Raw genomic sequence first — 23,565 nt, 5'->3', positions numbered from 1 at the left:
ACTCACTCACTCACTCACTCACTCACTCACTCACTCGCGCCTATTTTTATTTTTATTGCAGTTATTTTATGTCTAATTCTGTCTAATTGTTCACAGCTAAAGAATGTTGAATAAAAATTTGGTGGAGAAAATTTATTTTTGTGCTAATATAAGAGCAGTTAAAACAGACCAGTCAATTTTGACCGGAAACACTAAAGTAAGGGGCATGATGCAAACACGACAGGAGGGTTAATGGAATTGTGGGGCAGTAAAATAAGCATGCAAATGTCAACAAAATGTGGTTGCACGGAATGCAAACTGGTTATGAATATGATGGCATGGAAGATTATATAATTTGGCATAACGTTTAGAAATGACTCAGTGTATGGAGCATGGATTTGTAAAAGTGGAGCCATGGTTTTACCATTTCTGTTGGGTTTAATATGCTGATGTTGGTGGATGAGTTTGTTTATACTGGTTTACGGTTTATTTTCTAACCGTCATTTGGGTAACAGAGAACAAATGAGCATATCCTGATATTCCTAATTCAATATAACAAATTTTAAATCCAATGAACAATCACCGTTTAAATTAATGTAAGGCATGAAGTCGTGGACAGGGTACGGTTACTAGGTTAAGTACTCAACCTAAAAGAGGCCCGCTTTTTTTGATTTTTCCACTTGCTGTTGACTATTACGCCGTGTTCAAGCTTGAATCTGCAGTTTTTCTTTAAGACAGGAATTTTTGATTATGTAAATTGTATTTGTCTTTCTAGTCTCCATCAGCCAATCATCTTTTGCTACTGTATCTATTTACCTTTAGTAATGAAACCAACACCGTGCGGTCACACGCTGCGGCATTTCAAGATGGCGGCAGCTTTGGTCTAAAAGCTAAAATAAAACACCCTCTTTTTTTTTTTTCGAAATGGTTACATTATATATTTCTCATTACAGTGGAAATCTAATGTAAACTTCACTGACTGCTTCGCTTCCACTTTAACACCTACATTCTAGCCCCTACACAGAGGCTATGTTCTTTTTTAGAAGAAGAATTGAAAGCCATATAGCAGTTTATATATATATATACAGCTAGACATGCTGTATTTTTACTTATAATTACATGTATAATATGCTTAATTGTATTTTCATACTTTGTTAATGATTAATTTTCACTACAAAATTAGGTATTATTTACAAACTTGTTTTTATAGGGGTGTAACGTTGCACAGGAAGCGCGATTCAATATGTACCTCGGTTTTAGGGTCATGGTTCAATAGGTTCAGGGTTTGTTTTGTCACAATCAGCTACAGAACTGAAGAGCATCATGTGATGTAGAATTAACACAATAATGAAAAAAATAAAAGCAGGTGCAGTCAACAACAAATGTTCAATTTTACGTCTGTGCATAGAGAAGGTACTCACTTACTCAAAGACTGACTTATGTGCACACAAGATGAGACAGTATCTTATATTTACATTGTTTGACAGATATGCATGACTGTTATACACTCATCTTTTCCTGTTATGCATTTTGATAGATGACTAGTGAAGATAAAACAATTTCTAAAAACAAGGTAAAACAACTTTAACTCACAGAAATGCTCATTTGTCATACTGTCATTTCCAGAGCAGTGGACCAATCAGAAGAACTTGGAAGCAGGACTAATGTTGTAAGCTTCTGTTTACGGTAGCAAGTTCGCATGCAATGGCAACATGGCGGAACCATTGCTCCATCTCACTCTCTCAGATTCTTTCTTGCTCTTCAGTTGTTGTACTGCTGTGGTGTTTTCTGCCTAACTCCAGTGATTGCATATTTGTACTGACTGAATTCATCATTAAAATGTGTGAAAAGAACCCTGAGTCTTATACCATGACTGTTCAGGACATACCACTATACCACTAGTTATTTAAGAATAGTTGGTGGTTTTTAAGATCATTCAGAATGAGTTCAAGCTTTCAAGTCTCACAATGAGACACACTCGTTTCAACCAGTTTTCATGCCACAATTTGTATATTTGTGTTTCTCATGCTAAGATGGAATACCCCCACTGTAGCTGTACTCATCAACTGCTTACTAATGTCTATAAATGTAAATTATAAAGTGTTAATCTTATTTTAGTTCGTTCATAAATCCATTAATTCATCCATTTACAATCTACATTGTGTCAAAGCATCTTAACATAAATGATGGGCAATGAGAAGCTGATTGTACATTTTCAGATAGGCCCTACCCTTATAAATTAACTGCATTCTCCCGTTAAAACATAAATTATGTGGCCAATTGCAAGTTGCAGTGAGTCTACTCCTCCAACGCTGCAGTTGGGGATACACTTGTATCACTTGGGGAACAGTGCTGATACTAGTAGAATACTGCATGGCTGTCAGCCAATGAGATTCGAGAACCAGAAAATACTGTTGAATAAATAAATACTTTTTGAATAAGTAAATAATTTCCTCACTATAAGCCAAAAAACTATAACTACATCATTAGTAACAACAACGACCGTGCACATCCTAGAATTGTAACATAATTACAGACATCTGATAAGTCATGACTATGCCAAAATATTTCCAGTTGATTTTAGGCTCATAAAAATACTAAAGATGAGTGTCTCATGATGAACAACTAACTGCCAAAATAACATGAATAAAACATTTAGTTTCAAACATGGAGGAAACAGTTGAATGTTGTACAGAAAGATGCAAGCAAAAGACCAAGAAAGCAGACACAGCTATTTTAGTATGAATGATGCACACATTTTTGCATTTATAAGTATAATATGTTTAATGGGTAATTTCTTAGGCATTATCATATATTAAATATACTTACCTTCAGTCATGGGACTGGCAGGTCGAGCCACAGGGGAAGGAGCCATTGATGCCGATGGGAATCTAAAAGGGCTGTTTGAACTCTGTGGGCCTCCATGAGCATAGTCATCACATTTGCCTTTTGCCTTAAACAAGCACATACCAACTCAAATTATGCTTTAATATAAAAAAAAACAATAATAACAGCATTTACAGTCTCAATGTACTAAAATTTAACATGAAACTGGGAACAAGTAATAAATCACAGTTTATTATATTTATATTCAAGTTTTCATGAGGTTTGACTTGACAGTGCCTGAAATGTGTGCAATCATACTGGCTGGCAAAAAGCAGTTTTTTTTTTTTTTTTTACGCAAGCACACCTTGTCCCCAGACAGATATCTGCATTAAATTTATTTTTTTTATTCTATGATGGAATTTTTTTTGTCTGAATTTTATTGTTGGCCTGTTCATCATTGTAAAGTGGCTTTGATACCCTAAGCATTAGCAAATTGTTAATTAATATATTAATGTGTTAATTATGGTATTGCCATACTTTGTTAATGATCAGTTTATTACTTCTAAATAAATTATTACTTCATCTACAAACCAGTTACCTAAGAGTTTTCAGAGGTATACATTTGTAGTAAATGCTTAATAAACTTTTTTAATGTACACATACATATTATTACTTAGGGATATAATTAATATTACTTGTGTAAATAAATGTCGGTAACACTTTATAATAACTACACACTATAAATAATTTATTAAGCATTAGCAAATAGTTAATTCATTATCTGTTAAGCATTAACTCTACATTAATAAGCGTTAGTAAGCAGTTTATAACTGCAGCTACAAATGCTGTATTCCTGACTTACAAAAATATTTATAATGTGCTTAATACTTGTACTTTCATACTTTGTTAATGATTTATTTTTCATTACTAAATTAAGTATTGCATTATTTACAAACCAATTGTATTTAAAAGTAGTTGAGGGTTTTTAGGATCATTCAGAATGAGTTAGTAAATGATTAATAAACTATTGAAATCAATGTTTATATGTCTTATTATTCAGGCATATATTAAGGGTTACTATGTATGTTAATAAATGCTTTATTAACTCAACTTCATCTAGTTTTGTGACCTAATCTAAAGTGAGGACTATTTATGCTTTATAAATCCCTTATAAATGACAAATAAAGGCTCAGTTAAATTCTAAACAGGATAAATGACATTATTCATTCCTTTTCATTTAAAGATACACAAATAAAACTGTACTATAAATGAAAAATAAATCTTTGCAACCTGATCTAAAATAAAATAACTGTAGAGTTTAAACATTGCATCTTATTATATTGTTAAATTATTATATTGTAGTTGTTGTTGTTTTATCCAGTTTTATGTCATATTTTGACACTCCTGTTATTCAGCAATGTTTAAACTTTACAGTAATTTTTTTTTAGAAAAGATTGCAAAGATTATTGTTCATTTGATTCTGAGCCTTTAATTGTCATTTATAAGGGATTTATAAAGCATACATAGTCCTCACTTTAGATTAGGTCACAAAACTAGATGAAGTTGACTTAATAAAGCATTTATTAACATATTAGTTAACTAGTATATGCCTGCATAATAAGATATGTAAATGCTGATTTCAATAGTTTATTAATCATTTACTAACTCATTCTGAATAATCCTAAAAACCCTCAACTACTTTAAATATAAATGGTTTGTAAATAATGCTAAACTTAATTTAGTAATGAAAAATAAATCATTTACTAAGTATGAAAATACAATTATTAAGCACATTATAAATATGTTTGTAAGTTAAGAATACAGCATTTGTAGCTGCAGTTATAAACTGCTTACTAACGTTTATTAATGTAGAGTTAATGCTTAACAGATAATGAATTCACTATTTGCTAATGCTTAATAAATGATTCATAGTGTGTAGTTATTATAAAGTGTTACCTAAATGTTTTATTTGAACATGCTCCTTAGCAACAATGCTAACCATTTAGCTACCATTCCACCAAAATGAAAACTATATCATTATTTACCCTCCAATTGTTTCAAACCTGTTTTTTCTTTTTTTTCTGATGAACACAAAAATATATATATTTTGAAGAATGTTGTTAATCAGTGACCGAGTATTCTGCTTTAAATCAAACAAAGCTTAATGGATCTTAAAATTCTAGAATGATAAATTTATGTGTATATATATCTATCAACTGTTTACATCAAAAAACAATGGAAAAAAGACACTGTCTTATCTTATGCAAGTCAGTATGGGTCCTTTGTCTGAACACACATACGATACTTAACAGGATATCCATAAAATTTGCATTAAATTAAAAACATTTATTATCGTTAGCAGTATTATTTATTATATGCATATTTAGTTTTGTTTTAATAAAAACAAGTTTAGATTTGTCCACCTGTCAGATTTTGGAGACATATGCATCACCATATGGGGCATAAGTATAGGATGTGTGTTTGGATATATAACTCAGTTTTTCTGACAACTCTTCATTATTATTGTTCAATTATTTGTTTGCTGGAAATTAGAACTGAATTTAGAAAAAGAATTGAAACACATTTTTGAACTTAACAAACAAACTTAAATATGTAGGCTAATGTATGTCTTCAGCAGAGTGCATACAACACCGTTTCCTTATCCACGAATGTATATGAGTAAAGAGTAAACGTAAACTAAAGAGAAATTAAAGAGGCTGAATGGAGGAGGCTCATTCTTTATTTTCGTGCTGCAGATGGTTTGTTTAACTGTTTTCTTGCTAGTAAAGCCTTAAGTTTTTCCTCTTACAAAGTCTTACAAAGTTTATAAAAGTTTTGAAATCTGAGAAATCTGCTTATTTTTCAACTCTATTTGAAAAATCCTAAGTTAAAATGATCACCATGAATCTATCTTCTACAGCGTTGTCCCATTTAGAGCATTGTAGATCATTAATGGATAAATTTCAAACTTTCTCTGCAGTAGGAGAGGAAAAACTGTGTTAACAGGTAAAGTCCTCCAAATCAACAATGTCTATGTTAAATCCTACATAGAACAAATTATTAAAACAATTGTTATCAAAAGTAGCAGAACTTGTTCTTAAAATTTGGAATTGATCTCTCCTTTTAGGATATTTGCCTGTTCTGGCTTAATTTTCAGTAAGCTAAACACTTCTGGTCAATGAACGGACTTGACACCAGGAAGTCATAGCTTAGATTATTTACTGAGTAAAATGTGTGACTGTAAGATAAAACAAATGTATTGTATAAATAAAAGGTTACAATAAAGATGTTCAAATCAATTTTATACAACATAAGATGACTACATCAAAATGTTTAATTAGCATGAATATACTAAGAGATAAATAATTGATGTAAGCAGAAGCGGTTTAGAGATATTACAATAAACAGAACTCTGTATTTGACAAATCGCATATTGTGCAAACTATTATTTCCACATTTAGATCTTAATAACCATATATAAACATAAATAACAGGATAATCAAATCTTCCATAAAGGCGGTGCCTTGTTAATTACTGTTGGAATGGTGGAATCAGCATAAAGCTGTGATACAATGTGCAATTCGCAGTATTCTTCAGAACCCAGGAAACTGAATTATGCAAATTCAAATGATAGCAAAGAAATTACCAATAGTAGGAGCAAAAAACAAGATAAAACAGGCAGAGCCAGAACATTCCCATCTGGTACCTTAGAAATGACATTATTGCTAAAAAATATTACATAGTCGGGTCTGATGGCAGGAGGTTATACTACTTTCAGATATGGGTCTGTGTTAGACTTTATGTTGTCTCATAGACTGTCTATACTGGGAAAAGTCTTCACAATTGTCCCCATTGGCCGCTCATTCCTTTAGAGTGGTTTCTTTTTTTGAGCAGTACAACATCCCCTTCTTTGATGTTTGGATGTTTGTAAAGCCATTTGCGAGGGCTCTAAAGAGTTCCAACATATACCTTACTCCACCTATTCCTGAATGTTTCTGCTAAAATTTTAACTCGTTTCCACTGGCACTGGAGCATATCCTCCTTGCTGAAACTCTGGTGGAGTTGGGAGATAACAATTTTTTTTGGTGTTAGAAGCGTGTTAGGATGAAGGGAATTCAGGGTCTGTTGAGGCTGGAACTAGAGGCCATACATTAATGATGACTGTCACTTCAGACATGAATTTCACTAAGACTTCATTGGTAAGTGTGTGTACCCTGTCGTTCAGGAGCATTGGATCCAGAATTTGTTTCATCTTATACCAATCATACATTAAGGTGCCACTCCTATGAGAGGGATGTGGTGTATGAAAGCTCAGGACACATCATTGCCGAGGAGATTATATCTCATTGTTTGTTCAATCTAACTCATTTTTAAGCTCTTTAAAGGCACCAACAAAATTCGTCCAGCAATCGGAGCGCAGCTGCTTGGCTGGACCTCTAATATAAAAAAGAATCTGAGAGCATTGATATGATTCGAAGAAGTCATTGGCTCAATTCCCCCAATGCAAACTCTTCTAGTACACATTCAAGTGTACAAAACTCCCCACCTTTCCCCACATCTAAGCTAACGACGGAAAAAGGTGGATCCACCTATAGTCTCTCTGCTGGTGAGCCATTTGTTGTTCCTCTATTTTGCCTCTTAGTTTACAGCAGGTGACAAATTTCTGGATGATACTACTAATGCATTGTTTGGCCCAATTATCCAAAAGCCATTAGACCTTATGCTGCCCTTAGTCAGGTGTCTGCCCTGATGCTTCACACATTCATGAAAATGTTTGACCAGTAGGGTTAAGATAAGGGAATACGTTTCCTGCTTATTTGATGCATCTGCTGACTCTTTCCCATTGCAGTCGATGATTGCTTCAGCTTTAAAATTGATCTAATAAATTTATATCTATCAACTCCTCTTGATACGCTTCATGTTGCCACACTCTTGATAATTATTTCCTCAGCTTTCAGAAGATTGCTTAAAGACAGATTCTTTGAAAACAAATGCCAAACCCAATTCTCTGATTGCTGTTGTCGAGTTTGAGAATTGCTCAAATCTTTTAGTTCCCAGATGATCCACTTTGATGTGAGTGAGGGAGACACAAATTTCTGAGTGAATTTCAACTTGGGTCTCATATGAGCACAGGCAGTTGGAAGATGGCTCTGATGGACAGAGCAAAAATGAGGGTCGTGTTAGGGCGCACTGACACTATGCTATTTGAACTGTGCCCAGGCCCGTTTCCCAGATCGTTTGAGAAGTGTGAGTGCTCTGAATCAGGCTCAGGCACAGTTCAACTGGCCGGCCCTGGTCTGGTTGGAAGAGGTGTGCCAGAACATGGTTCACTTGGGCTTTGGTGCAGTACGCTTGTAGTGTGAGTGCCAAAGCGTGCCTGAGCTCGAACTGAAGATGAGACGTGACTTTTAGGGACTGTTTCATATGGTTTTATGAATCATTCTTACTGTTCAATGAACGCAAAACTGTCGTAGATTATTAAAGACGCATACCTCTCACTGCATGACAGCTGCACCTTCAGCAAACCTCTTAATTCCTGCAGCATGAGGACTTCATGATTGTTATGAGCATCAAAGGTGGTTGGTCTGTTCGGCAAAATATTTGACTGCGTGTCAGTGCATCCCACAATGACTAAAATGATTAACTAAAGAAATCTCCACTTTGCTGAGCAAGAGCGCTTCTTAAACTGAGCAAGCATCATCAATGATGTAAGCGTGCTCAGCTTGATTGGCAATGTCAGTACGGGCCGTTGGGGGAGACGGGAGGGTGGAAAAGCGTGCTTCAGATCAAGGCAACTGTACATAGTGTGAGTACACCCTTGGCCAGTTTGTGACCTCAAGCTTAGCAGATGGAACAGAACAAGAACCCATGATCAGCAGGATTTTGGTCAGGGGCACATACCTTCATTGTTCAGACTGAGTACATTGTCTGATGCGATGGCACTCTGTGCTCACATATACAGTTAACCGTCTTGACTCTGCCCAACACTACTTTACTATCTGTGTAGAACCTTATTCACTTTTAAATTAATCTCCAAAATGTTCAGACACTTTGGACCGTTGGACTGCATCACATAATTCTAGCCTAGGTACAGAATATTAGGCTTTGGAGCCAACCTCTTTGTGCTTTTTTGATCAGAGGTTCTCAGCTGATATAGCTTCATGGAGGCATTTGTGAAGACCATATTTCAGTGAGTTTGGCTTCAAACGATAATGGACACAAATCACATACCATTGGTGGGATAATCAAGCTTTTCAAGTCTTTCAGAGAATCACACCACTCTATCCCCACTCTTGTGTCTACAGTGACATTAGTACATTAGATTTCACTGTACCCCCAGACTTCTCTGATCAGGTAAGTCATCGTGGAGAGATAAAGGAATTTGATGTCCTTTGCCAATTCAATTCATTTGAAAAGGCATCCATTACCTTGGCTCTGTTAGTAACAATTTTGTGGAGTCAGAGGTTTGAGACTGCAGGTGCCCTTCTGAGTACATAGATTGCTTCCTTTAATGACCTTAACAGATGACCTTAACAGATCATCTACATAAAGAATCTTGCTCAATTGAATTCTACATCACTGCCGCTTAGCGTATTCCATAAACAGACACTGCCGGTGAAGGCTATTGCAGACTATGTGAACTAACATGCAATATAGTCTATGACCTCCTTAGTCAGATTGTTGTCACGTTTCCACAGAAAGCGCAAAACATCACGACAGTCTTCCTGGACCAAGAAGCAGTGAAACATCTGCTGTATGACTGCTGTGATGGCAACAGAGTACTTCGGAATCTTAAGCGAACTCCTAACAAGTTGTTGATAAGGTCAGGACCAGATAGAAGTACGTCATTCAGAGATATACCATCAAACTGTGTGCTAGAGTCAAATACAACTCGTATTTGATCAGGCATCTTGAGATGATACAACCCAAATGAAGGAAGGTACACCTGGTCATCCTTTAAAGGAGGCGCAAAATCTGTGTGGTTACTACAGTATTCTCTGCATGATTTCTGTGAAATCATCCTTCATCATTGGTTGTCAGTCACGGTTGCGACAAAGGGACACCTTAAAGCATACTCTCTGTTGTTCAGCAACAACAACTTCTTGGCTCACTAAATGGTAAAAGTGCTATACAGCTGTTACTTGAGTTCTTAGAGAACTATATTTCCATTATGTTTAAGAATAACTGATCCTCAACAGAAGGTGCAAATTTATAGTCATCTTAGTCTGCTGAAAGACTGAACGAAGGTTGCAGTTGGATAGGCCTGAATGTTTCTGTAACTGGATTCTTTCAATAAAAATCTCCTTCAGCACAATGTGGTTATTACATGGACTGAAGTAACTTGGTCGAATATTCTCCAAGATGTGCATTCTCATGCAGTTCATAAGAGAGGGCTTGTGACATTTCCCGAGGCACACATTTCCCAAAATGACCCAACCAAAGTCCATTTTTGGGCATTAGGTGCTGTTAGGGAAGCAGACGGACAAACAAGGTGAGTAAATGATGAATGATGTTTATTTTAACAGCGGAGCACAAAAGGTTTACGATGGGGAAGTGAATGAAGTTCGGTTGAGCTGATAATCCTTCTTAGGGACAGGATAGATGACAGACACTGAGGAAGACCGAATGCACACACCAGAGGGCTTGCGGGGAAGACAGACTGACGACACACACAACTCTGACAGGACACTGGGAACGTTGGACAGACTGGAAGGAAACAGAGATCAGGTAAGTTCAAGAGACGAGTTAATCTGATAGTGAATACCAGGAGGTACTCTCTATGAGTCCGCTTTGTAAGAACGAGCCCAGACACTGAGTGACGTGAGGTGTGTGCTTTTGTAGTGTGTGGGAGTGATTGGGTGCAGCTGTGTGTGATAAAAATTTAGGTGATGATGCTCGTTGCGTGATACAGGTGGAAGAGCCTGGCCAATTCGTGACATTACCCCCCTCTCCAGGGCCCGCTCCTGAGGGCCTAAACCTCCGGCGCCGTGGTGATCTACCTCGTCCACAAGGTGCCGGGAACTCGGGGTGATTGGAGTGGAACTCCTCCATAAGTGCAGGATCTAATATATCGGATCTAGGGACCCAAGACCTCTCCTCTGGTCCATATCCCTCCCAGTCGACGAGGTATTTTAGATGACCACCACGACGCCGGGACCGTAGAATGTCCTTGACTTTGTAGATGGACCCTTCTTCCAACATCAGTGGGGGAGGGGGTTCCTCTTCGTGGCCAGGCTCTGTGGAGGGAATCAGAGGGTCGTGAAAGGGTTTGAGGAGTGATACGTTGAATGTGGGGTGGATTCTGTATCGCGGTGGTAACTGTAACTTGTACGTGACTGGGTTGACCTGTTCCAGGATGGTGAAGGGACCAACAAATCTGGGACTAAGTTTTCGGGAGGGCAGTCGCAAGCGGATGTCTCTGGTGGAGAGCCAGACTTTCTGCCCCGGAGTATAGATGGGACCTAGAATCCTCTTTTTGTCGAACACCTCCTTTGCTCTGCGAACTGCCCTCTGGAGATGGTGTTACGTTTCACGTATGTTTTGTTTGTTCTGTTTTGCGTGCTCTTCTTTTTTTTTCCGCTGTGTGTCATGTGCTGGTTCTAGGTGTGCAACCATTGGTCCAAGGAGCTGTCAATCACCATCGACACGCCAATCAGAACCGGTGCCCTCGGTATAAAAGCCGTGCGCTTGCGCTGTTCTTCAGGAGTGCTTGGCTACAGCCAGACTCCTCACTGTGTCGGCCAGCCTGTTCATCTGTGTTTTGCTTACGATTTGCTGTATTCTAGTTTTCTCTTTATCAAGAGACTGCTTTATTAGATATGCTTGTGCAGCTCAGTTATTATCTAGTGAGAAATTGAACGATCTTTGTGAGAATTGGATTATATGAGATTGTGTTTTGCTAATGGCTAACAGTGTGTACTTTACGAGAACTCTAGTAATGTGAGCCGCTTAGAATATTTAATTGTTAGTTAGTTTAAGGAGGCGTTTCCACATGTGTAATTTTGTTTGAGGTTATGAAGTTTAGTTTAGCTACGTGCTGAAGATTACGGTTTGTTTCTGCATTTTTCTTTGGTTAGTCAGTTTAGTGGGTTGGGGTTTAGTCAGATTGTTTTGTTATATTTATTTCTTTGTTTTGGCAACACTCCTATTTTCTTTAATTTGATTATTTAACATTACATTTATAATGCATTCTTTATTCATTGTCTGACATTCACTGAATATTAAATACTTAATTTGTTTCACTTAACAAGTGGTTGTTGTATTCTCTGTCATCCAGCATCAGGAGACTCACTGATTGTTACGTTTCATCCTCTTTAATATTTTAACAACTTAAACACGTGATGAGCATCGTCCCAGATCCTCTCGCTCTCCCGGAACCAGTAATCCACTGCGGGGACATCAGAAGGTTCGCCATCCAGGGGAAAGAGTGGAGGTTGGAATCCCAGAAGCACTGGATGGCGTAAGTCCGGTGGTAGGTTGCCGCAGGGAATTCTGGGCGTATTCTCCCGCCCAGAAACTGGCTCCAGAGTTTTGATGACTGTGACAGAAGGTTCTGATGGAACCGCCCCACTTCTGGATTTTCCACATCTGTCTGGCCGTTGGTCTGTGGATGATAGCCAGACGAGAGGCTGACGGTCACACCTAGGAGTCTGAAGAAGGCCTTTCCATAGTCCTGGAGATGAATTGGGTCCTCTCGGTCCGAGACTATATCTTCAGGTAACCCAAAACATCGAAAGACATGGTTGAATAGATTTTCAGCTGTCTCTAGGGCTGTGGGCAGACCCTTCAAGGGAATCAAACGACAGAATTTTGACAATCGATCTACAATGACAAAAATGCAGGTATTACCTCCAGATGATGGGAGATCCGTCATAAAGTCGACTCCTAGGTGTGACCAGGGGCGGTTCGGGATGGGCAAGGGATGGAGTTTACCTGCAGGTAGATGGCGAGGACTCTTCGACATAGCGCATTCTCGACACACTTGGATATATCTCCTCACATCCCTTGCCATATTCGGCCACCAAAAGCGTTGGGATAGCAGCGAGAGGGTGTTGTTGGCCCCGGGATGCCTTGTGCCCAGAGATGTATGGCTGGAATGAATGAGATCTACCCGTTGATTTTCAGGGATAAAGCATCGATTTGGGGGACAGCCCGGTGAAGTTCTGGATTCTGGAGTGGCGATGACTGTAGGAGCGGACCATGTGATGGGACAGACAGTAATCTGATTTGGAAGGATCTTGGCCTGGGTCTCAATGATTTCTTCTGATCATGTATTCTGGAAAGTGCATCTGCTCGGATGTTTTTTGATCCTGGTCGATATTATATGGAAAACTGAAATCTGGAGAAGAACAAGGACCCACCGGGCTGAGAAAGGACAGAGTCTTTTAGCATCTTTGAGGTATTGCAAGTTTTTGTAATCTGTGATCACCTGGAATGGATGTTAGGCCACCTCCAACCAGTGTTGCCACTCCTCCAGGGCGAGCTTGAGAGCAAGAAGTTCTCGGTTCCCGATGTCATAGTTCTTTTCCGCCGGGCTGAGCTTCCCGGAGAAATAGGCACATGGATGGAGTAGCGGCGGGAGTACCATGGAACTGAGACAGGATGGCTCCCACTCCATGGGTCGATGCATCTACCTTGACCACGAAAGGCAAGTCGGGATCGAGTGAGTCAGGAAGTGGAGCGTTGAGTGAAGGATTTTTTTGAGGCTTTGAAGGCTGCGGCGGCGTCGGGAGGCCAGAATAGTGTTTGGGTGTATTCTTGAGTAGTTGGTAAGCGGAGCGGTGATGAGACTGTAATTGTGGATGAAACGTCGATAGAAATTGGCAATCCTAGGAATCTTGGAGTTCTTTTATGTTTGGGTTCTGGCCAATGACGGAAGTGACCTTCCCCTCATCATACGAAACCCTCTTTGATCGATGATGGTACCCTAGGAACTGAAACAGATGGTAAGTGGAATGAGCATTTTTCAGCCTTGAGGTACAACTGGTGTTTCCTGAGGGTTTGCAGGACCTCCGCAACGGGGTGGCGATGTTCCGTCTCACTCCGGGATTAAATCAGGATTATCATCTATGTAGACAATGACGAAGAGATGGGAGGAACTCCCGGAGGACTTCGTGGATGAAGTTTTGGAATACGGAGGGGGCGTTGACCAGACCATAGGGCATGACCAGGTACTCGTAAGTGCCCAGTAGGGTCACAAATGCCATCTTCCGTTCGTCCTCCTCACGTATTCTTACCAGATTGTAATGCGCTGCGGAGGTCCAACTTGGTGAAGATTTTTGGCAGATCTGAGTTGTTCCAGGGCAGCAGGGACGAGAGGAAGGGGATATCGGAATTTGACTGTTCCTTGATTAAGTACTCTGTAGTCAATACATGGCCGCAACCCTCCATCTTACTTAGCCACGAAGAAGAAGCTTGAGGCAGCGGGTGACGTGGATGGGCGGATATACCCCTGACTCAGCCTCGTTAATGTACTCCTCCATGGCCTTAGTTTCCCGGAAGGGACAACAGGTAGGTCCTACCTCTGGGCATTGGAGCATCTGGAAGCAGGTCTATGGCGCAGTCCCATGGCCGATGTGGCGGTAGCTGGGGAAGCTCTCTTGGGGCAAAATACGTCCTCGTATGAGGAGTAGATCTTCGGAATCTGGATGGATCATTCTCGACGGGGCTTTCGACTGACGTGACGTAGATTGTTAGGGGTCTCTGAATCTGCAAGGGAGGTCGGGAAAAACAGCTGGATATGCATTCTTCACTCATCTCTTGATTTCCTCCTGTGCCCCAAGAGAGGATGGGATCGTGCTTCACCAGCCACGGGCGCCCTAGGATGATGTCCATTGATGCACCCTCCAGAACCAGAAATTGAATCTCCTCTTTGTGAAGCAATCCCACTTGGAGATTGACGGGTTCACATTTACGATGGATACGTGCCTGGGAATGGATATCGTTGGTTATAGGTTGAATCTGGTAGACGTGCGTCGAGGCTTCTGTGTGGAGCTGGACGTGGCGATAGAGGGCGTGTGAGATGAAATTTCCAGCTGACCCGGAGTCGATAAGGGCCGTGACTAAAACAGAGACAGAATGGGTAGTTAACTGACATTGGTGGTGAGGAGGTGCATTTTTTTCAATGGTAGAACTGAACACACTCACCAGGAGCGTACTGGACGAATGGGAGAGTCCAGCCTGACATGTCCTTCGGCACCAACAGTACATACACAGACCCCGGGTCAGCCTCCTCTGTCGCTCAGTGATTGTGAGTCTACCAGATTCGACGATCATTGGTTCTGGTTCTGGAGGGATGACTGGCTCTGGCGGATGGAAGAGTGCTTGAGGTACTGATGTAAGGTCATGCTGGTAGACCTTCAAACGATCAGAACATCGAAGAGATTGTTGGATGAATTTTTCCAACCCCATGGTATCGTCGAGGGCTGCCAGCTGTAGTCGAAGATTGGGCTCCAATCCGAGCCGGTACGTCGTGAGGAGAGATCGCTCATTCCATCCGCTAGCAGCAGCCAGAGTTCGAAATCGGAGCGCATAATCCTGTGTGGACATGGCTCCCTGTTTGAGGTGGTACAATTGTTCTCCGGCTGCTACTTCTCCATCCGCACGACCAAAGACCTCTCCTTGAAATACTTAGTAAATGTATGAATGGAATTCGTTTACCGGCCCAGCTTGCTGCCAGATGGTCTCAGCCCACCGGAGAGCCGACCCAGAGAGAAGAGAGATGATGAACGCAATCTTCGACCGATCTGTGGGATATAAATCAGGTTGCATTGTGAATACAAGAGAACATTGTAATATAAATCCATTGCACTCCTCCGCCCCGCCAGAGTAGGGCGCTGGTCGAGCCATGGGACTGGATGAGTGGGTGGACGGTGAAGAAGTGCTCGGTGCTGGTGGTGCTTAGGGAAGTGGAGCAGATGGTAGTAGGACTCTCTTCAGCGAGTCCACCAACTCCTGAATGGGATCGGGAGTGCTTATGCTGTTAGCTGTGTATAGTCCGGGCTTCAGTTAGGGAAGCAGACAGACAAACAAGGTGAGTAAATGATGAATGATGTTATTATAACAGCGGAGCACAAAAGGATTACGATGGGGAAGTGAATGAAGTTCGGTTGAGCTGATAATCCTTCTTTGGGACAGGATGGATAACAGACACTGAGAAAGACCGAATGCACACACCAGAGGGCTTGCGGGGAAGACAGACTGACGACACACACAACTCTGACAGGACACCGGGAACGCTGGAGAGACTGGAAGGAAACAGAGATCAGGTAAGTTCAAGAGAGGAGTTAATCTGATAGTGAATACCAGGAGGTACTCTCTATGAGTCCGCTTCGTAAGAACGAGCCCGGACACTGAGTGACGTGAGGTGTGTGATTTTGTAGTGTGTGGGAGTGATTGGGTGCAGCTGTGTGTGATTAGAACTCAGGTGAGGATGCTCGTTGCGTGATACAGGTGGAAGAGCCTGGCCAATCCGTGACAGGTGCATCATGGGGACCATTTTATTCTTTACCAAAAGATATGTGCCCTTATTATATATCTTTCGAGCAGGAGCAGTATATCAGCATTTGGATCAATGCTGTGTGGAGCCTTGTGGAGGCAATTGATGTTTCAGGGCGGAAACAGCAGTTGACAAAATATCTTTGTTATCTGGCAAACTATTGCATTAAATAAGAGTAGGAAGTGGAGAATCTCATCATCTGGAGACTCAGTGTTGCTTCAATAACTCCAGCACATGTCTTCAATGTGTATAGAGCACAGGTTCCTTGCACATTGAACAAGTAAAAAAAATGTGACCTTGCCAGAGATTTGTTGCGCTGCTTGTCTGTGATGATGTAAATCAGCTTGCTTTGGTCAAGGTTTCCGGCAGGGTAAACATTCTCAAAGCATTTTTTAGAGCATCACTTTCTCACTAAATCCCTTACCAAACTTTGATGCATTTGGATGACACATCAACAGCAACAGACTTTTCTTTCTCCCCACTGTGCTGTAAAAGGAGTTATTGACTCAAGGTGCCATGGTGCTGCACCTAGGTGGAGAGCAGGTAGGTGTTTGTCATTTGATCAACACATCACAATTCTTAGCAATGTGTTCGATGAAATGCATGTAAAAAAAGAGACATCTCCTTCAGACTTATGAATGACCTGCTCTTATCGTCCGATCATGGTTGCAGTTTTCTGTTAGTGTTGTTGGACCTCAGGGCTGCAATTGTATACAACCCCAAATCAGAAAAAAGCTGGCACAGTATGGAAAACGCAAATAAAAAATAAAGTAGTGATTTTTAAATTTACATTGACTTGTATTTCATTGCAGACAATACTACGCACATTATTTAATGGTTTCCTCATGATTTTTATTTTATTTACTTTATTTTTTTTCAAAATAAGCAAGTATTCTAATTTTGGTTCCTGCAACCAATTTAAAAAAGTTGGAACAGTAAAGCATTTACTATTTTGTAATGTTGCCATTCCTTTTCACAACACTTAAAGAGCCCATATTATGGGTTTTTGAAAATGCCCTTTTATGTAGTGTGTAACACAGCTCTAAGTGAAGTGAAATATCCAGCTAAGGCTTAAATCTGTAAGTGTACAGTGTTTAAAACTATTGATTCATCTATAAAAGAGTCGACTCATAGTGCTTCAAACGAGTCGTCTTGATAACGAGTCATTAGGTGTTTCGTGATGACGCGGCTACGAAACACAAGTAGTTGTGCGCGGCAAACCCGGGAGATTTGAAACCTGTGGCCCCGCCCACTAACAGAAAAAAAGTTAGCACACACACACAGAGAGACAACCGGTCGAATGAAGTCACGCTGTGCAGATGGATATATGGACAGTCTAATCAAAGATGAAACCTCAAGCAAAATAGCCCAGCCTTGAGCAGATCGAATGCTTCTGGAAACTAGATGCTTACAAAGAAGACTTCATCGGTTTGTTAAAGGAAGGATCAGTAAAGACTGTCAGAACATGGATCAGTGCATCATGGATCAGTTTCCTCCCCCATTTCACAAGTGTAAGTACGTGCGATTAAATTATTGCCTCGTTTACTCTAGCTTGCAAATTATGTATTTAGTTGTGTTTTGTTACTTGTATCAGGTTATCTCTTTATTCTCATATCGCGTGTAAAGCCACGTTGAAAACGCGACGCGTGCCACTTTGTTTATGGATCGTCAGCTGTTGCTACACACATGCAACGGTCAAGTTTCAAAATAGTTCAGCTCAGGTTCGAGGTGAGGTGTCTAAATTGCACCCAGCAAGCTGAACTGGCGCTCTAGGCGTGTGTGTCCTGTCCTCGGGTAGGAGTGTAATGTGTGTGCATGTGTGTGTGTGTCTCCTCTGAGAGTATTCGCGGATATAACTGAGCGCCGCACCCTCTCTATTCTGCTGCCCTAGGTCTCCTCTATGGACGCGCCGGCCCTGTGTGTGCGTGTGTGTGTGTGTTCTTGGACTTTTTGCTCGATAAAATAGTTAGTCGTCGGTATTTTCTAGTCCATCGTCTGTATTTACATTCACCTACTGGCAGCCAAAATCCTCTATGAAGCGTGTATGCACTGTGACTACTTTTATATTGATGATTAGCTGCTGGGCATTTCACTCTGTCTCGTGCTGAAGCCTGTCAGTGTTGTCGACCAATCGCAGCAGGCTGTCATCGGTCCAATCAGCGCAGATTAACTTCGTGCTGAGGACGGGTTTGGGAACAAATGAATCGCTGAACGATTCATATGGGAGTCGAAGCGATAATTAGGTAAAAATAAATGCAGATTATAAGACCATGAAAGTGTTGTTTGACCTTGCATGCATATTAAACTTTTAACTTTTGTTGGAGACCCTTACAACCTAAATATGACCCTATTTCATGTATAATATGGGATCTTTAAAAGATGTTTAAGGACTGAAGATACCAAATGATGAAGTGTTTAAGGTGTAATTTTGTCCCATTCTTCCTGCAAACAAGTCTTAAGGTGGGCAACAGCAATGGGGTCTTTGTTGCCACATTTTGAGCTTAAAAATGCACCACACATTCTCTATTTGAGACAGGTTGAGACTGCAGGCAGGACAGTCAAGTATCTGTATTCTCTTTCTCCGCAGTCAGGACTTCGTAATGAGTTCATAATGTGGTTTTGCATTGTCCTGTGGAAATATGCATGGGTGTCCCTGTAGGAGAAGGCAGCATATTGTGCTCCAAAATCTCTATGTACCTTTCAGCATTAATGGTACCATCACAGACTTGCAAGTTACATTTGCTAAGGGCACTGACACAACCCCAAATCATGACAGTCCTTGGCTTTTGGACTTATTGCTGGTAACAGTCTGGATGATGCTTTTCCTCTTTGGTTTGGAGCACACGGCATCCCTTTCTACCCCAAAATACCTGAAATACTGATTCATCTGACCACAGTAAATGTTTACACTGAGTGATGGTCCATCCCAGGTGCCTCTGGGTCCAAAGAAGTTGACTTCTGAACACTGTGTACATGGGGCTTACTTTTGGCGCAGTACAGTTCTCCCTGGCATTTTTGGATATAATGACGAATTATGGCACTTGACAAAAGTTTGCCCAAGTAGTCCTGAGCCCATGTGGGGATATCGCTTATAGATGAATGACTGTTCTTGATGCAGTGTTGCCTGAGGTTTTGGAGATAATGATAGTTTATCTTAGGCTTGCTCCCTCATCCTTTACGCACTGAACTTCCTCCAGATTCCTTGGATCTTTTAGTTATGTTGAGCACTACTGAAGGTGAAATATTCAAATGTCTTATCTGTCTTTGAGGAACAGTGTTTTTAAATAATTAAATAATTTTCTCACATATTTGTTGGCATGATCTTCGGCCCATCTTTGCTCCTAAATGACCAGATCTTTCTTGGATGCTGTTTTTGTACCAAATCATAATTAAAATCACCTGTTGACATAAATTGCACCTGTGCCAACTTTTTTGGAAGGTGTTGCAGGTCTGAACGACAGGAAAGGATGGATATTTACAAATGAAATGAAGTTGACCAGACTATTTTGTGTTCATATTATCTGCAAAGAAACACAAATAAAATACATTTGAAAATCACTACTTTCTTTTTTATTTGCGTTTTCCGTACTGTTCCAACTTTTTCTGATTTGGGGTTGTACTATTGATAATAACATTCTCCTTGATAGGCTTGAAAATTATGTTGGTTTTTCTGAAATTGCATTGGCTTGTTTCAGGTCTTACTTATCTGAATAATATATATTTTGTAAGTTAATGAAGATGAATTATACCAATCAAAAGTACCTCAAGGCTCAGTTCTTGGTCCCTTACTTTTTATTTTATATATGTTACTGCTTGGCGATATCATTAAAAAAATATGGACGTAGTTTCCACATTTATGCTGATGATACACAACTCTATATCTTCTCTGAACCTGATAATTTGTACAAATTCACTAAATTAACAGATTGTATAGCTGATATGAAAAAATTGGATGACTAAAAAGTTCTTGATAAAAACAAGCTCTTGGTTATTGGTCCCAAGAACCTCTCTTGCAAAAAAGAAAAAAAATGTAGTTTAACCCTTAATGGATTTTCAGTTCAGTTGTCATCTTCAGTTAAACATTTGGCAGTGATTTGTCATTAGAAGGTCACATTTCTAGCATCTGTAAAACTGCATTTTTTTCCCATCTTAAAAATTTTCCTAACTAACATATTCTGACTATGTCTAATGCAAAATGCTTATTCATAGTTTCATGACCTCTCAGTTTAACTGTTGTACTGTGTTACTAGGTGGTTGTTCTGTAGGCCTAATTAAAAAACTTTAACTGGTTCAAAATGCAGCTGATAGAGTGCCTTCTAGAACTAAGAAATAATTACAATAATTACTCTGCTTCTTTTAGCATTGCACTGGCTCCCTATTAAACATTATATTCATTTTAAAATCTTACTGACTACTTACAAAGCCCTTAATGGCTTAGCTCCCTCATATTTCAGGGAGCTCCTAGTGTTTTATAGCCCTCACATCCACTACACTTAATTATGACAATTTATTATCCCTAGAATATCAAAATTGAATGTAGGTGGTAGATCTCGTATATTGTACCTAAACTATGGAACAGCCTTCCTAGCACAGTTTGGGAGGCACTCAGACTCTTTCACTACATACTCATAAAACATAAACGCATCATTTTTGAAATCCAAATCCTCCAAAGGATTGTTAGGCTGTATTAATTTGGGTAACCTGAGCTGGGAACACTTCCTAAAAAGACATTATAATTTTAATGGCATATATACTTATAGATTGAATGGCATATATATCTATATTAGTCTGTTTCTTCTAATCTTGAGGTCTACATAATCTTGAATCCATCCAGTATTCTGAGCAAATGGATGTCGTGATCATGGATGAGTCGGGAGCATCAGAATGATTATTGCAAAGACCCCAGTGATTTGCACTGATCTCCTGGGTTAGCCTAAATACACACTGGTGACCCACTTAGACCTACAGCTTCTCCATGATGGACAGCAATCATTCTCAAGCCTCCAGCATTTAGATTGCAGCTCTGTACATGAAGTGTGGCCAGGCTAAGCCTGGTTTCTCTTGAGTTTTTTTTTTCCCATAATTTCTGTCAATTGATGTTTTTGATTTCTGTCAAAAGTTTCCTCACCACTGTGGCCACTGGCTTGCTTGGGTTGGGAATAGTGGAGCTGTGCAGTTGTTTATGCACAGAGCTGGAGGTTTTCTTCAGTGTTTTGGCTTTCAGCAGTGACATTTACAGTACATTGCACTGTACTGAAGTTTAACAGTGACACTGAACTGAATCAATTTTAGTGTACTAGAACTTCAACTATGTTAAGCTGTTTTGACCAAATCTGCATAAAAAAAAGAGCTTTAGAAGTAAATATCAATTTAATTTAATTACATTTGACCTAAACACAGGGGCGCCATTGCCTGCCATGGGCCCTCTGACAAGTGAAATGCAGACGAAAGGGTAAAGGGGGGGTGGGGGAGATGGTGCGCAAACGGAAATGAAGAGGAGGGGGTGATTGGGGGGGCGTGGGTCGTGGGCCCTTTTCAAATCAATCTATAGATTTTCAATGATGTTCAAGTCTGGCGACTGGTTCTAGATCATGGTATCGTGTCTGAGAATTAATTACTTGGTAGGTCTGGATTTGTGTTTTGGGTCATTGTCCTGCTGAAACATCAAACCCAGCCTTTTGACTGATTTCTGAACATTGTTCTTCAGAATCTGCTGATACTAAGGGGAATCCATGAGATCTTTAACTCTGATAAGGTTTCCAGTACCTTTGCTTGCCACACATTTGCACAGCATGATGGACTCTCCACCATATTTTAGAGTAGGAAGCATGTTCTTCTCCTGGAATGCTGTGTTCTTTTTCTGCCATGCAAAGCCCCTATGGTTGTGACATCTGTCCACAGTATATTTTTCCAAAATGATTCAGGCTTGTCCAGATGAGCCTTTGCATATCTCAAATGTTGGCTCTTCTTGTTGGTAGAATGCAGAAAAAGGCTTCTTCTGTATCATCCTTCCATTGAGCTGTTCTTTGTGAAGAATGCATTAAACTGTGGAACAATGTACAATGACATTACCAGTAGCAAGATGTTGCTGACCCCTGTTTGACTATGAGCTTAATAGAAGTCTGCAAATAGATCCCAATTCTTGTGACGAGTCGTTACGTATAGAGTGACAGTAGAAAAATAGATTCACTACAGTTTGACAAATATTGCAGTTGTTGAACAACATAATGTACTTTTGAGACCTTTTTTCCACATGAATGTAGTTGTTCAGATTGCAATTATGCAGTTTATTTATAAGAAGAATAGTTCCTATTTTAAATATTTATAATTACGGAGATTCAGCATGCGAGGGGCCATCTGCCTGTCATACTTAGCAGAGCAAAGACGGTTGCACCACAAGATGGCAGCAGAGGCTGCATAATAAATCCTTTTCTTTTCGTGTTTCAAACTACAGCTGATCAAATCATTAAAAAACAGATAAGTGAAAATCTAAGTCAATCTTTCTTTTATATATATTGTAGTGCTGTATTTATACAATAGTAATCTGCTAATGTTTGCGTTGGTTTATATTTTAGGGTTAATTATTGTGATTTCCCAATTGCAACAGAGAAATACTGGTAATCTCTGTAAAATGATGGCATTTTATGCCAGTCAGCTTTAGAATCTTAAAATGTGAGAAAAATAAGTTCTAAAATGACGTTGTTGTTTAGGTAACGGTTTCTGCTGTTCTGATGGTCACCTGCAGAAGTGAATGAATGGCAAAAAAAAGTAGCTCTTCGTACAAAAGAATATTTGAGACTCTCAGTGTTTGATTTTCTTTTTTATATACACGATTATGGCGTCAAACTTTTGTATCAATATCACACTCGTAGCAGTGCGATATGGCTGTATATCATGACTGGTGAGACACTAAGGCACTCGGCCTGTGTTTCTGCCATCAAATATATATAATATATATTGTTGGCAGCAACACACTATAAAAAAGTTGGGACAGAAGCAAAATACTGGTAAAACATGCCACAATTTGTATTTAAATAGTCCACAATAATCAGGTGAACTGAAATATTTGAGGGTTTCATGATTGCTTATTGACCTTATTCTTTAATGCGGAAGTGTGCGCGTTTTTGCGATTGTTTTAAAACTTCCGATTCAGCTGCCTATGGGAGAAATGACTAGGAATAATAAACGGCAGAAAACGGTCAAACTACTTGCTCTACAAACAAGTGTTTGCATGACAATACAGACAAAGTAGAATATATAAT

At 39.8% G+C, this 23,565-nt stretch overlaps 1 protein-coding gene across 1 annotated transcript in view; it reads right to left on the bottom strand.

The window, feature by feature from the left end:
- plxdc1 (plexin domain containing 1) overlaps positions 1-23,565 on the bottom strand; it is a 136,265-nt gene that overhangs the window by 7,131 nt on the left and 105,569 nt on the right. The window contains 1 exon segment of the mRNA XM_056470077.1: positions 2,809-2,932. Coding sequence (XP_056326052.1) covers positions 2,809-2,932 — 124 coding nt within the window.

Source organism: Danio aesculapii, chromosome 12, assembly GCF_903798145.1.
Source record: "Danio aesculapii chromosome 12, fDanAes4.1, whole genome shotgun sequence".
Lineage (NCBI taxonomy): Eukaryota > Metazoa > Chordata > Actinopteri > Cypriniformes > Danionidae > Danio > Danio aesculapii.
The sequence above is the reverse complement of the archived record's forward strand: the minus strand, read 5'-3'. Positions and strand labels throughout refer to the sequence as shown.